General features: G+C 35.8%; 1 protein-coding gene across 13 annotated transcripts in view; it reads left to right on the top strand.

Moving 5' to 3' along the window:
• sick (sickie) overlaps positions 1 to 16,747 on the top strand; it is a 256,372-nt gene that overhangs the window by 181,635 nt on the left and 57,990 nt on the right. For all 13 annotated transcript variants that reach the window (XM_089733155.1, XM_089733157.1, XM_089733156.1 and 10 more), the window contains 5 exons: positions 3,077 to 3,176; positions 3,429 to 5,201; positions 15,266 to 15,446; positions 16,029 to 16,163; positions 16,661 to 16,717. In XM_089733155.1, coding sequence (XP_089589281.1) covers positions 3,077 to 3,176; positions 3,429 to 5,201; positions 15,266 to 15,446; positions 16,029 to 16,163; positions 16,661 to 16,717 — 2,246 coding nt within the window. The remainder of the gene's footprint in view (positions 1 to 3,076; positions 3,177 to 3,428; positions 5,202 to 15,265; positions 15,447 to 16,028; positions 16,164 to 16,660; positions 16,718 to 16,747) is intronic.

The raw sequence follows: 16,747 nt of genomic DNA, 5'->3' as shown, positions 1-16,747 counted from the left end.
CAATACACGCTTCCTGCTTTAAAAGTACTGAACTATAAGTACCATAGTGAATGAAAGTTCTTTGCCCCGAATGGAATATTAATAACTAGTTACAGTAAGCTTATAATGCGAAAGTCTAAGCTCCTTGACGTTCCTACGGTATTCTTGTTGAATGCAAATCGTAAAATGTTTATAAATACTCTGTTAATTCGTATTTTTTTAAACTTTATATTGGAAAAAAAAATCACTGGAATAATGTCGTTTTCAGCACACCTTAAGACGTCATGTCTAATCGGTAAAAGCCGTCATTACCTTCACAGTTATAGAACAAATGATACCTACCCCTCACTTCACAACACGTTCTACCAATAATAATTAATTATTACTTACTATTTCATTACATATTACTTTATAATTTTGTGAATCTTTATAATGAGAACCCGACCTTATTCCTTAATCTTGGAAATTACTTCACACGTTTTAGGCACGTATTTATTGAGAGGACACGATATTCTATATGCAGAATTTGAATCCTGAGATGGTCGCATCCTTTTGTAGGTACACCGGGCGTCACACCCATTCGATCGCGAACGCTTCAATTGTTATCTTAACCATGTTATTACTGTCAATTATGTCGATAATGCAATATTCATTAATTTTATATGGGACTTTTACGACATAAAACATATTCACGTATGTTAATTAAATGACTGTAAACCTCGTTTTATGGACGAATGTATGAAGTGAAATATTTCTCGTTTCTGTAAATTCGCTAATTGAGAGTTTCTGTACGTATAACTTTATACTGGTAACAACATAATAATATTCTGTTTTGATTGTTGCGACCTTAGAACTTATATCTTGAGGTGGGTGGCGCGTTTACGTTGTAGATGTCTATGGGCTCCAGTAACCACTTAACACCAGGTGGGCTGTGAGCTCATCCACCCATCAAAGCAATAAATAAAAAAAAGCAGTAAGAAGTATTCTGGAGACAGATAGTCGCAACTACGTTTTTTAAATAGGCCGAAATACAATTTATATCACGATCAATCTAGGACACTGGCAAATAAAATTCTTGTCGTCCGATTTGTTATGATTCTTACGAGCTTATCTCAAGACTTATTGGGACGGAGTGATATCATTGAGCCGATAGTTCGTCGGTGTGTATGCAGATGCATCTTCAGTTGAATGGGAATGCTCGGAGCGAGAGCTCATCCCGTTTGTTTGAACTTGTTTCGTGTTAATTGATGTAATTAGTTATGGTGCTCTATTAGCCGAATAAATAAGCACTTTTTAGACCGACCGGAGCTTTTGGGTGCGTGTTCTAATTTACTTTTTAGTGTCAGTGAATTTTTCAACTGGTATGTTTTGATATAAAATTTCACTTTGCTTTTGACTAATCGGATGCTTCGAGAACTGAAAAAATTAAACCGTAAACAATAATTATTTCAATCTTAATTGAATTTTTTTAAATATTCCAATGGGAAACTTCATTTTGTAGAGATGCGTTTATTGAGCATATGTGTGGGTATCAATTACATAGTGGTCAGTATTATATGTATGTAGTTACTGTGGTAATAAAGTGATGGATTGTCTCGGTCTGGATAAAGGGCGGATGCGGCCGGGCTTTCTTGATTGACAATGATGTTTTGCACATTACTTGTTAGGAGCACATCCTTTTATCAAACTATGTAGGAGTTAAACTAATTGTTACCACACGCAAGATATTAGATTTATATTTAGAAATAGATGTACACAAAAAAAATATCGAAATTAATTAATTTATATTATAAATAAGACGTAATAAGTAACGCGATTAATCACTGTTGATTAGTAGTAACTTTCACAAAAAAGGCTTTGAAAGTGTTTTAAATATAGGTGAGATTTCCGGCGATTTTTTTTGTAGTATTTCATTTACGTGTTCTCGATGCAAAACTTGTTGTTATAATGGTTATTGGTCCGAACTACTGCGAGTAGTAGAATATAGGTTGCCTATACGATTCTTAGCTAAATTCCGTATCTTACCACTCGAGATCTAAATGTTTCTGTTCTGGTTTTATGTATGTAAGGATTGGTAAGAACGGAACTTATAAAAATAGTGTGGAACGGAACGTTAAGATGTGAGTGAGAGAAAACGGAAAGAAAGGGAAAAGGGAATGAATGACAGACAAAAAAAAGAGAGATGGCGAAGCCGGTAAAAAATGGGCAAGGTGCAACAAACGCTTTATTAATTTTTAATTATTATTATAACAGAAGATTTTGGAACAGTGAAAGTTTATTTTATGCGCTGCGGTCCCTATTCTACATAATATATGTAAGTTTTTGGTCGTAGTATAACAGGAGAAAATCCTGGAGAAAAGTGACGTTTCAAAATAATACCCCTTCTTTGATTTGAATTTACGTAAGGAATTCACGAATTAGAAACGCTGAAAAATGACTCTAGGTCAAGTATTGAATAATTAACGCCCGTGTTTAGGGCGCTTTACGCACACGCATACATTTAAATTGTAAAAGCAATGATATGACATCACGAAATATAATTTTGTTTAGCGACGATCGATATAAAGAACCAGTTGAACAAGAGCCATCGAAATGAATAACGTTCCCTATATATGGATTCGCTAGTTTGTATCTGGAAGGGTTACAAATATCATAATGAGCTGGTCATACGTTGTAGTTGTTCACGATTCTGTTCGGTTGATCATTAGTGTGTCGCGGGCGCAACGCCGACCACCAGTGCCGGTTTTTGATAAAAGTTCACACTTATCTAGTGACTGTTTGCTTTTAACAACGAATGTTGGTTAACCTTGAGAATACCCCAAATTATTTCATCATTATTTTCTGATATATAAAATGTATAAAAATTTCAATATCTAAAAGAGAAAGTGTTAATCATAAACGCCTACTCCAAATGCTCCTTTTTATTGCTCATTGCGTTATATTTACGTTATAATGATAAGACAAAAACTAATTTAAAAGTGCATCATAAAGATATAGTAACAAGGCATGTTTTACGTGAATAACAATGGTTTTCAAATATGTATGTATTATAAATAAACTATTAGATAAATCCATTTATAATGAAAAAATGTTGCAGGTAGCAAGACTGGTTTATCAGCCAGCTCGAGTCGTTCTACTAGTCCTCTTGGGCAAGGAGCAGTCAGTTTTATACCGCGAGTTCCAACTTCTTCATCTGGGTGAGCATTTAATGAAAAATCACACGTCAATGATTATAATTAAAATATTGAAAAAGATTTAAATTTAAGGCAAATAAAAAAAAAATAACATCAGAAAAATTTAGACTAACTTTTCGGTGATACATTTTTTATTTGTTTTTGACGTCTAACTGAACCATTATCATATAAAAAAGCTCAAGTACATATATCTAATTAAAAAAAAAACTGTCGAAATTGAACAAAAACATTTATTAATTGATTTCATCTTTGCAGATCTCGTCCCAACTCATCACTTCTTGCACCTGGGAGTAAAATACCCTCGACAATAACACAAGCATCAACTCATCAAACTCAAGCCAGCCATAATGGTACTCCCACAAAACAGTCTATGCTTGATAAGCTAAAACTTTTCAACAAAGACAAAATTAGTGCAGAAAAACAGAACAACAAAAGTAGTGCCGTTTCTAAACGTACAAGTTCCTCGAGTGGTTTCTCGTCAGCAAAGAGCGAGAGATCCGATTCTAGTTTAAGCCTGAATGAGTCTTCGAATACTCCTAATACACATATCAAATCATCTCATCTAATCGGTCCTAAAACAATAAGACAGCAGAATGATACACTGTCAAAAGATAAAACAGGAAAGAATGTTAAATCTAAATTAGTTAGTTCTAAATCTCCAAAAGATTCGTCCTTAAATTTAACCAAAAGCAATAGTAAAACAAGTAATAATGAAAAGACAAGAAATAGCCCTAAACTTCCAGCACGAGATAAAGAATCTAAATTAGCTGCACCAAAATCTGTAAGCAATAATAAATTAAATCAAATTGACGATCAAGTTCGGTGTTCAAAAACGAAAGCTGATTCAAAGATGGTCAAGTTATCTGGTAGTCAAATGAAACTCAGTGAATCAAGAACTGAAAATCCACATGATTCCAGAGGATTTGAAAATTCTACCCATCAAAAAACTCCACCAAATCAAGTTCAAGCTTGCGCCGGAATAAACGCCGGAATGCCAAATCAAACCGGTATTCCTAAACCTACAGCTGCAGTAAAAGGAACCTTTAAAATATCTAAAGATGACAGACATATTTTAAATAAAAGTACAAATAGTCAACTAAGTCCGATACAAAGTAATTCTAGTTTAAATTCTACTAATAATGTAAGTGCCCTTCCATTCAATAGAGAGCCATCTTGTGTAGCAAAGGATACTATGCCAAAACAGACATTAGCAGTGTCGCCTATGCCCGTGGTTAATTCTACTAACCAAAATAATACTTCGCAAATGTCTGAAAGCTCGCATTCTAATTCCACACATAGTACAACAGGACAGCATTCAAACTCCAGTGACAGTAGCAGTGTTATATATCGACCTTCGAGTGAATCAGGATCTGAAATGTCTAAAACTGTAACTCACAACGTACACACTAATAAAAGAATAGACATGAATACCACGTACATAAACGACGTTATAAATGAAGCTGAAATATCCGAAAAAGAAGCTGCCCAAAGACGACATTTTGGTAAATCTGATACAAAACAAAATTACGATCCAAATCAAACGCTGACTGAAATAAATAAGAGGCTTGATAACGAAAGTAGATCCAGCACTCCCTCGCATTGTCGTGATAATTCCTTAGGAGATGATGAAAATCCTATGATGAATGTTTTGCCGATGAGACCTTTGCTACGCGGCTATAATAGTCACTTGACTCTTCCTATGCGAACATCAGGATTAGCTCAGAAAAACATTCCCGGATATCCTCATCATGCTAATACTGTGAAAGCCAATTTCGGGCGCGAGAACGTCGGATTACGTGAACGCTTAAATTATGGACCAGGGTTTTCGAATCCTGATTATTGTGATCTCGAAATTGCTTCCGGATATATGTCGGATGGAGATTGCTTGCGGAGGATCAATGCTGGAGAAATGGACTGTGGTCGAAGCAACGATATAATGGACGGATATATGTCAGAAGGTGGAGCATCACTGTACGGGCGGCGCATGAACTATCAGCAGCCTTCACAATTGCAACAACTGGACGAAAGGTGAGTGTCATAAATTCAATTAAAGAGAAACACCTTATTGTACCTTAATAAATAACAGGCTTGCTCTTGTTGAGCCGCAGTAAAACTCAAATTAAAACGCTCCCTCAGGGCGTGAGATTCATTGCCGTGATGGGATTGAGCCGGTAATGACTGCGCTTTTAGGGGCTTACTGTAAGGCGTCCACGGTTATATCTTTTCTTTCCAAATATATTTAGCTATTTCTTTATCTAGCTATGGGTTATAATACTAATATGTATAAAGGAATATAATTGTAATGAATATTATTGTAATTTTAAAATATTTTTAAATTATGAATCAGATTTAATAAATCGTAATCACAAATAGATACCGATGTTATTAGAAAAATATTTAATGAAACTTAAAGAGGACGCTATGTAGAAAATGATAGCTTTTCCAGATTAAATTTGTAAAATGTTTGATGCATTACGTGTGACTTTCGATTATTTTTAGTAATTACGCAATACCTTCTTTTTTAATAAAAAAAGTTTAGCGTAGAAGTAAATCCCTTTTCCCGTAATATAGCTTAGTAAGTCACCCAAGCCACAAGTGGTTGGTTGGCTTGCCTTCGTAATCCTAAGTGAAAATGCAATTTTATCTGTCGTAACCTAACCATTTTCTAATCAAATGTCCTTTTTTATTTAAACTATTTTTTATCGACAACCATTTCAAATTCTTAATTAAATCAATAAAGTCGTGATGAATAATCCCAAAGAATATTTGAGTACCAGGGATAACAGGGGGAAATATGTTGCATCTATTACAAAAATATGAATTTTTGTTAATATTCTTCACATATTGGTCACATATTGATAATTTGTGATAATGTGCACCTTATACTTCTTGCGTGTGACTTTTTTTTCGATTGTCTACAAAGCACAAAGCCTTTAGAGAAATAGCTATGGCCTTAGAAAGAGCTGAAGCGTAGACTTCATCTTTTCATATTCATCCGTTACAATGCACAAAGCGTTTGTTAATATTCGGACACCGCTTCCTGTCGAATGTCGACAATATCCCGACGAGGTCTCGCACGGCGCACTCACACTGTCGCAATAGTAGGGGAGAGGGCGGGTGACCAAATCGATATTAGTACGACACGCCGCGCGCGTCTCGCGCACCCCGTTGGCCTGCCTTCACAACCCTAACCACCCCTAACGTAGTCGTTCCAATCAGAACCTTAAACATATTAAAATAAAAGTCGATACTGTATGTAGAAAAAATGACTTTTGGTATTTTATCACAACAATTACAATAACGTACTTCGGTTGTTTTTCTATAAATATTGACAATCGATCGCGTTCGTCTGATTAAATGCTTAAAGTAAAAAGGCTGCCTCACTAGTTTTTGCTTATTAAGATTTTGTAGCGAGATAATAATTTAGAAAATAAGAGAGCGTATTGTCTGAATTAAGTTTGTGTGGGCAAAGGCGGTATAGGCTCGGTGGGTGCGGGTTTCGCGAGGTCGCGGCAAGGCAGGGCGGGCGGCATTAGGCGCCGCGCTCTGACGGCGTGCGGGCGCGTCGTCTTCGCCGCCCGCGCTCGCAAACGCACGTGACAAACTTTCCGATTTCCTCGACGGAAAATGTAAATCTGTTGCCGGCATCGATCGTTTCGAGAGCAGACGCGCTCCTTGAACCGAGCACGCCGATCACAGCTGGCTATGTGGATGTGGACAGACTCTAACAAAGGATTTCGTAAACGAACGCGCTCGTATTGAACTTCAATTAAATATAACCGGTGTTAGTTATTATGTGTATATTAGGCGATGTAGTGGACCATGTGTGTTGTGCCTTCTGTCGCTTGATTACGGGGTGAGCGGGAATACACATTGTTTCCGCGGATGTAAATTGATTTGCACAATTTTCGAAAGCTAAAAATAATTACGCGAACTGTAATGTAATAAATCTATTGAATAGTGTTGCCTTGCTATGTGTCTTTGCTTCTCGCGTAGGACATTGTAAGCTTACGGTGCTTTATAGTTAATAAACTTAGAAGAAGGTAAACTCGAGTTTAAAAAAATCTTGCACTGACGGAGATGGCGAGGATGAAGTTGGTAAGACGACATATATTTTTTTTATTATCGCCTCCAATTAAACCGAATTTTATGAGATTGTCTCTGATTGTCCAGGAGGCAATAACCTTGCCAACATCTGGCTGTCAGCACATCAACGTTTGTTACTTAAAGACATGTGGTTACCATTCCGTGCAAATATCATCGTATTGTACTCGAACATCGCTTTTTTAGACTTCTAAAGAAGAATGTCATGTTAAACTCTAAATATTATTCTGGGCATCTAATTTTTAAAATAATAAATCGTTTCGGGCTCACATATGCAAGCAGAAGTCGGTGGAGCTCGTTCATCTTCATGATTTGGTGTCTAATTAAAACTAAGAAAACATATTATCTGCAGTAACGTGAGTAATTAAAAAAAAAAAGTTTAATTATAACTATATTACTGATTAAAGCAATCAATTAATTATTAAGGAAACTTAAAATTTTATTCAAAAAAAAAAAACTATTTCGAGCAAATTGTTTCTGTTTGTATAATTCACATCCCTATGTTTAATTGTTTAGGTGCTAATAAAAATTAACATGCAATCAATTAATTATTAAGAAACTTAAAGTTTATTGAGTTAAGAACAAGAAAAAAAAAACAACTATTTCCTGAAAATAGTTTTTGTTTGTATAATTCACATCCCTATGTTTAGTTGTTTAGATGCTAATAAAAATGTACATGCAATCGATGGCGCCGGCTCGAGGGTTGCCTTGTACATGATTCATCGTACTCTTTATACATTTGAGTGGCCAATTTGTATACGTTTTCGATCAATACAATTTGATTGCTTATTGCTTGCATTGATTGAAGACGCTGTTGAATGGAGATCTGGGTTAAAATTTACATTACATATTAATAGGTTCGTTGCGTTGTGCAGTTTAATATAGCGTTGTTCATAATGAAGTCACAATCTTATTTAATAAAACTTTTATTTCTTAGGCAAGTTAAACGGAAAAATATTCCGACTAATCCAATTTTTCCGTTCAAAACGTAATGAACTACAGTTAGTTCATGACAGAAACTAAAACTAAACAAAAGTTATTAAAAATAAGAATTCGAGGGGCTACAAAAACTAATAATAATGAGCTTTTGTTTCATATTCCCGTTGAACTCCTGCAAACCAAATAAAAACTATTACATTGTTCCACAAAAGTAATGCCGGCTGAATTTGTAACTTTTATTCCCATGTGAGGATATTGCTAGGAGAATGTGCGCATCCCGCCTGTTTGGTAAATGAAATTTTAATGAGTAAAGTCCGTCGTTTCTCTAATTTTCCAAATACTAAGAGATTTTAATGAAGCATAATCAATGTATGCTTTCTATTGAAAAAAAAAACGATTTCCCGGAAATGAAAATAAAAATGATCCCTCTAAAAACCAACGAAAATAATGTAACAGCTTCGGTAAACTTTATTCGGCTCGAAGAGAGTAAAATGTTATATTCATGGATAGCTCCTAGTGAAATTTCGACAGGGCCCAATCAATCAAGCATCTAAAAATCTTCACCCTACTCAATGGATAATGGGAAGATAAATTGAAAAAAAGTTCACAAGAAATAACTAATCGTCAAAGTTAAAAAGTAGACTGAAAACTTGAAATGAAACTATTTGGATAATCATTGCACAGTCAAATTAAATATTGTCGCATTTTAATGGAAACAATCTAATAACAAAGCACGCATTCATGGTTTAAAAAGCAACAAAACATAACTAACTGCTCAGTTCGTACTATGAACGTCGTAGATAATGAGGTACAGGCGAGATGGGAGACGTTTCTTTCAGGACATCCGTCATCATTAGTGCGCGACTTCGGGCGTCAGTTTTCATTTAGACACCAAATGGCTGCAGGGGGGCAAGGATAGGAATGCAGATTAATACACCTCGGAGTACCTTATTGTGTCTCTGAAATTACACCTGCCGAGGGTAAAATGTAAGACTGTAATGTTTCTCAAGGGGCCAAGTACCATGGTTGGAATTTTAACTTTATGTGCTTTCTGCGCCTATCTAGGAAAATATTTTCTATTATAGTCATTGAAATTCGCATTATCTTAAAACTGCGTAATAGTAACATATAATTGAAGTTGAATAAAGTGTATGTATTTCTTATCTCCAAATTAAGTCCGGCTGCTTTTGATAGAACGGATAAGAATCATTCGAGAATGCACTAAGAATTGAATTTACTTGATTTGCTGAATAATTGAATATTAGAGGTCCCGCAGTAGTCGAAATTCGACTATAAGTAATTGGAATTGTAAGTTTGTACACTATTATGATTGTATTTTATACTTCTATAATCAAAATTTCGCCAAGACTACACTATAAAAAATATAATATTAACAAAGACAAACAATATTTAATCTATTCTCAATTTGACAACAAGAACAAAAGTTTGACAATAAATAGTATGCATGCGTGTGTGCGTCAAATACATGGTATGTAGTGTGTGTAATGTTTTCTTTATTGATTTAACGTATCTTGTATGCATTCTTTTAAAAAAATATTAGCATTGTGCACTTCTTCTCTATATTCTCTATAAGTGTGGAAAATTTCATACTCCACTGTCCGCGGAATTTTCGTAAAAAGGGATACAAAGTTTTTGCTTCACGTATAAATATATAGATACCATTCATAATAGATGACCGATTAAAATATAGACAGTTGTGGTTCTGTATCCTGACGGGTAATATTTTATTCTGAACGATTACGCATCTTACTGGCTCGCAATTACGTTTATTATCAGATTTTAATAAAATCGATCTCTCAAAATGTACAGATTTAGGTAATGCCAGACCGTTCGGGTAAGAACTGGTATCGTACGCGCCATGATGCTAATACGCATTCCGTTTTGCAAAGTAAAGTGGCCGTTATAAAACAAACTAATTTCGAAGACAAATTGTAAGCTTGAAACAAAAGCTTTGAAAAATAAATGCTTAAAAATAAATAAGACTTATTCGTATGTATTGTTATACCCTTAAATGTGTGTAAACTGTTATAATAACTTACAATAATAATAGAATAAACTTAATTACCATATTATAAAGTTTGGATATAAAATGATTCTAGCAAAAAAAAATAGTGAAGCGTTCCTGGTACCAATGTTTTTAATTGTGAAACAGTATCATTGCTACGTAAAACAATTAATGTTATTCAAAACATTCATCTTACCCGCTGTCCTGCTAGGTGGGGGGTCGATGCAATATGTATCCATCTCGTAATTTGTTTTGTTGTACAGTTTAGTTTAGTTTTCGTTTTGACCGAATAGCGCTATGCAGAGGCTTTAGGCCACTGAATCCTAGCATTAGTGAAGCCCAAAAGCGACGGTGACTATATAGTGGTTCAGGTGCTTTTTTATATTTTAAAATTGGTAGACTCACGGCCCACCATTTTTTTTTATTGATTATATTGGCGGACGAGCTCACAGCCCACCTGGTGTTAAGTGATCACTGGAACCCATAGACATTCACAACGTAAATGCGCCACCCACCTTGAGATATGAGTTCTAAGGTCTCAGTATAGTTACAACGGCTGCCCTGCCCTTCAAGCCGAAACGCATTACTGCTTCACGACAGAAATATTCACCTAGAGTTAAATGGACACTGGAGCCCACAGACAATAATAACCACATCAATGCCGCCACCCATCTTAAGACACGAGTTCTCTGTCTCAGTTTTTACAAATTTAATTATTAATTATACCAAACGATTTTGGCTCTTTGAAAAGCAAAATTGAACAGTTTGCCTCTGCATCATTAACGCTGCAGTCATTCTACGATATATAAAACCTGGCAAATAGCCATTCCGTAAAGTAAATGAAAGGTACTTTGCGGCGTAATGCCAAGTCACAAGCCCAGCGAACAGCTTGAAAAGTTACCTCGTTATTCATCGTCGGCCTTGAGAATACAGCACGGTACTTAGCGAACACAATACTAGCTTTACTTTCAGGGTTTCATTCCGGTAAACAAAATTATCACAATAAAATTTCTTACGCATTAAGCAAACGATGTTTCGTCATCCATAGTATGTGTTCGTTGCGACATTCTACAAGCATTTTTTAATGACTCGCGTGCTTCATTCAATCGTGCTATTTCAGAAACCTGTCTAAAGTACAATAGTAACCACCGATAACTCTCCACAATTCTACAATGTTTCCACTCCTCACAAGCGACCTCCAAATGCAGAACAAGTAAAAAAAATGTGAGCACGCGAAATATATGTTAGTGAAACCTTTTTAAGTATATTATCAGAAATGTCTCATTCTCTCGTAAACTAATCCTATAGATGTAGATGTATTTGTCACCTTTCAGTCTCACCGAGATTTTAAATTACAGCGTAAATTTTGTAACTTTGATAAATAAATTTTCACTTCAAAAAATTACATTTCCAATATTGGCCTAAAATATTGCCTTAATATATTATTACAGTCTCCACTTTAAAAAAACTCTGATAAATAAAATCGTCCAAAACAAAGGGACTATTCATTGATAGCTTGTGTATATTTTACGATTGTGACCCATAAAAACCTTGGTGTTTGGCTTTAGAAATGGAATCCCCCGTATTTATAAACACAGAGCTTCTGAACTGAATTCAAGTTTACCTAACCCGTCCACAAGTTCCACAATTTCAGAGACCCTTTCATTTACATCCGCACTGAAGAAACGTTTCTCGCGAGAACGCAATTTAGGGAGCGAAGTAAAAACGGAACTGGGAAATTGTAACCTAAAATTTTAAATGCTTTTTTCCTCGTAAAGTACCTAACTGTTTTTGTTGTTCTGTTTCTTCACGTTTTAGGATTTAGGTATGGTAAGCTGAATTTTAACGGTTAAAGTTTATAACTAATTTATATAAAAATTTTTAAAATGATGCACAAATAATTTTACAATTTAATAACTTAGTATTGATTTCGTCGTTTTGAACAGTTGAGCGGGATTCAAACGATAATTCTTTGTATTACGTTGATTATAATACTAAATTTTGTTGTAATATACCAATTTTTGTATAAAATATAAATTATTACAACCAACTCCATATTTATCTATAAATACATACATAAAGAGTGTGTTTGCGTCCACTGAGTTTCACGCTCGATTTTCTCAGTGGGTCGCGATTCCAATCCGCTGGTAGATTCTGCGAAGCACTGCTCTTGCTAGGGCTAGTGTTATCAAATTCTATCAGGCTGAGCCCGTGAGCGCACCTACCCGTTTGGGTGTAGCTGCAGTAGTCTCTTAGTCTACCAGCGAATAGATAGAAAAAAATGTTCTGTACTGGATCAATTTCAATTAAATTTTCAAAAAATCTTTAGAGTACCCTAGCGGAATATCATCGATCGGAATAAAGTCAAATAAAAGATCGGCTGCTAAAGTGGGCCGGGCTTGGATAGTTTACATTAAATATTAAACCACCAGTTTCAACGTAAGAAATCTAATTTTAAATATTTTATTCGTAAATAGACGGCTTTATTTCGATTTATAATATACCCAATTCATGCATTATTATAAGCGCAATAATCTCAAAGGTTGTTTTTTTAATACTTATAAATCGATTCTATGTATTTTATAACAGTTTATTAGCCCGTAACGAATATCGACTACATACAACCTCTTTGAATGCTAAAAATAAATAAAGCCGCTTTCAATACAGTAGCTTCATTGAGTTCAACTGATTGCAATAAGAATTTAATTAACCGCAGGCGTTACTTATCATGTTAATATTATCAGCATATACTAACCCACTAGATCAATACAACGAAATAGTTATGAAATGTTTTTAAATATTGAATATACATTTATATGTAAAATTCACAATAAAGCTAGTAAGCGCTTGAAGCCTAAAGGTCGACTAGTCGATTAGACTTTTGCGTGTGATGACTTTGGTGATCTAGATCGTAATATTGTGGGGTTGTGTCGTCCTAACATTGAAGCGTGCGTGACGGTCATCAATTGAATGCTTTTGTTCAGACAGAACCTACAACATCCTATATCCAACCTCTTTTGATGTCGTACACAAAGCATACTTGTGCACGTTCATATGTAATCTCTAGAGATAACCTGAAGTTATTTTCTATCTGGCAAGCACTCTAAATGATAACTACTCACATTTTTTTACGTATGCTGGTAACCTCGAGGGCTTATGCCAGTTACGCCCGGACTGGTAGGTGAACTCACGAGGCTCAAGCTGAGATAATTTGCTAACACTAGCCCTAACAAGAGCAGTGCTTCGCAAAATCTACCGCTGGATCCAAAACGCGACCCATTGAGAAGGTCCGGCAAGAAACTCAGTGGGCTATGTCTGAGGGTTCTACTCATTTATCATGATATTTTGTATTTATGGTGCACGTGCGGTACTGACATACATACTTCTGTTGACTTATCAATTTGATGGCGTGTACAAAATAAGGCGAGGGTAACTGACGATTCAGAATTTACATGAACGATAATGTGAGCACGGAAAGCCCGAAAGAACACGTACGTATTTTACAGACAGTCTAAATAAAGCGAATCTGCCCATATTTACTGGTGGTAGGACCTCTTGTGAGTCCGCACGGGTAGGTACTACCACCGTGCCTATTTCAGCCGTGAAGCAGTAATGCGTTTCGGTTTGAAGGGTGGGGCAGCCATTGTTATTATATTGAAACCTTAGAACACGTATCTGAAAGTAGGTCGGGACATTTACGTTGAGACGTCTATGGGCTCCGGTAACCACTTAACACCAGGTGCGCTGTGAACTAGTCGACCCATCAATGCAATAAAAAAAATTTTGAAATCGATTATAGATTCGAAAAGATGTCCTAAAAAAATCCTTGAACTTAAAAAAAACAGTTCATCACAATCACAAACTGTCCAGAATAATATTTAGAAGTCGCTTCATAAATAAATATTCACAAATTGTGGGCGTAAAATGTACTGTGAGTCGAATACAAACAAATAAAGCGTTCAGAGTGTTTACGGTATGTGCAGAAAAATAGAAACAGCTTACGGCCGAGTAAAAATAGCAATTACTTAGCATTCTTCAAGCTTCAGCTAAGTAGCTAATGTCAATGACCCGCCACATGTTTTAACTAATACCATATTTTAATATTATTTATGTCATGTATTGACTTTGTACAATTAAAAAATGTTCAATATTTTTCAATATACGTCTTAGTGAAGGAGTTTATGTCATTTATGTATTTGAACTATTGTTTTTCAAAAGAAACTTTTGCTGCTTGTTAACGCATGACTAAGTCCGATGAGGGGTTGGAAAGACCCTAATTTTACCTTTTGAACTCGTTAGTTGTCACAGACAAGGTATTTATTGTTGATATTTTCATTTCGCAATCTCTTAATTGAACTCCGTAAAAAACAGTATAAAAAAATAACATTTAATATATATAATGTAAAAAAATATTTCCGGTTTTCTATACTATATACTATAATATTATAAAGAGGAAAGATTTGTTTGTTTGTTTGTTTCGAATAGGCTCCGAAACTACTGGACCGATTTGAAAAATTATTTTTCCATTAGAAGCCGACATTGTCCCTGACGAACATAGGCTACTTTTTTTAATTTGTTTTTATTTTATTTTTTTGGTTTCATGTGTGTTTTAATGTTTCCGAAGCGAAGCGAGGGCGGGTCGCTAGTTAAACTATAAACTACATGTCGGAAGTCTCACGTCATTACGGATCCTCCCGATCCATTAACGGTGTTTTTAGGTACCACAAGCACCGGTCACCGTCCTCGTCGAACCCGTCGCTTGTGACGAAGGGCTCGAGGATCGAATTAACCCACAGACATAGCCCACTGAGTTTCTCGTCGGGTCTTCTCAGTGGGTCGCGTTTCCGATCCGGTGGTAGATTCTGCGAAGCACTTCTCTTGCTAGGGCCAGTGTTAGCAACACTTCGGTTTGAGCCCCGTGAGCACACCTACATGTTAGGGCGAAGCTGAAATAGCCTCTCAAGGCTATCAGCATAGGTAGGGAAAAAAAGGCAATTAATGAATATGCTGTTCACGTTCTCAGGCGAAGCGGTGGTCGCAATAGAGGCATGGAGAGTGGAAGTGGTGTGGTGTACAGAGTGGTGGGTCGTACGCGAAGCAAGGCCGACTGTGGTCAGCAAACCGAGCGTCAGCCTTCTGTACCACGGCAAGACACTACGTGGAAGAAATACACTGACTCGCCTGGCGTTGGAGCTCCGCAATTGGTACGTGGTCAACAATTACTTTTTATTTTATTTTATTTTATTTTATTGGATAACGTCCAGTACCGGGAATGAATGATACTGGTATTACTACTACTAGTACTAATACTTCTACTAAAAACTATGATAATGATGAAATTAGCTATGAACTAGCTAATAAGTATCTAAAATATCTCTAAAGTATCTTAAAGGTAAAACTTATCTTATTTGCTATGCTCGTGCTTTTTTGACGTTTTTCGTAATTAAATAATCTGTTTCTAAATACAATACAAAGTGTAAAGAGTGAGTTAAAAATTCATGGTTCGTCTTCTAAGATTGTTTTCTAATAACTCACTGGATCGATAACGATGATTCTATTGTTTCTAGATTTAAAATTGTTTTATTACATCTAATGCCTATAATTATTTAATAATATTATTATTATCATTTATATTTTATTTATTAACCGAAACGCATTACTGCTTCACGGCAGAAATAGGCAGGGTGGTGGTATCTACCCGTGCGGACTCACAAGACGTCCTACCACCATTATTATTTTATTGTATATATTCTATTATTATTTATATTATATTTCGTAATTTATAGAATCAACCACCGACTCCTCCGAGTCCGTCTCATGGGCGTAAAGGTGAGAGGCGTACCGGTCACCACTCGCCTCAACACCACAAAAGAGAAAAGCTAACAGCAGCCCAACAACTTGGCATTGCGCCTCACCCCCAGGTTTGTTTTTACACTTTTAAGAACTTTTAAATATCTGTAGATACGATGACTTTACAACCTCGCGTTATGTGGTACCTATTCTTGAGACATAAGCTAGATTATAGCTGTCCGACTGCTCAAATCGAAACGCATTAGTGCTTCGCGTCAGAAATAGGCCGAGTGGATAATGGATAATAATAATATGGAATGAGCTCCTCTCCACGCTGTTTCTCGAGCACTATGACATATCCTTCTTCAAACGAGGCTTGTGGAGAGTATTAAGCGGTAGGCAGCGGCTTGGTATTGCCCCTGGCATTGCTGAAATCCATGGGCGACGGTAACCGCTCACTATCAGGCGGGCCGTATGCTCGTTTGCCTACAAGGGCAATAAAAAAAAATAATAATAATAAGAGCAGAATTTCTCCACGGCATTTTTCCATAAATAATTTTTTAAATTATATTTAATTTACCATTAATGTTATTGTATTGATTATAAATCTTTTTTTTTTATGATTCAGTACGCCGCCTCGTCTTCGAGTCCTTCTAGTCAACATTCATCGAGAGCCGGCTCGCAGGTAGGACTAGACAGGGTAGCTGTAGTGTGC

This window comes from Bombyx mandarina, chromosome 15 (assembly GCF_030267445.1).
Source record: "Bombyx mandarina strain Sakado chromosome 15, ASM3026744v2".
NCBI lineage: Eukaryota > Metazoa > Arthropoda > Insecta > Lepidoptera > Bombycidae > Bombyx > Bombyx mandarina.
This window is presented reverse-complemented; position numbering and strand designations above follow the sequence as displayed.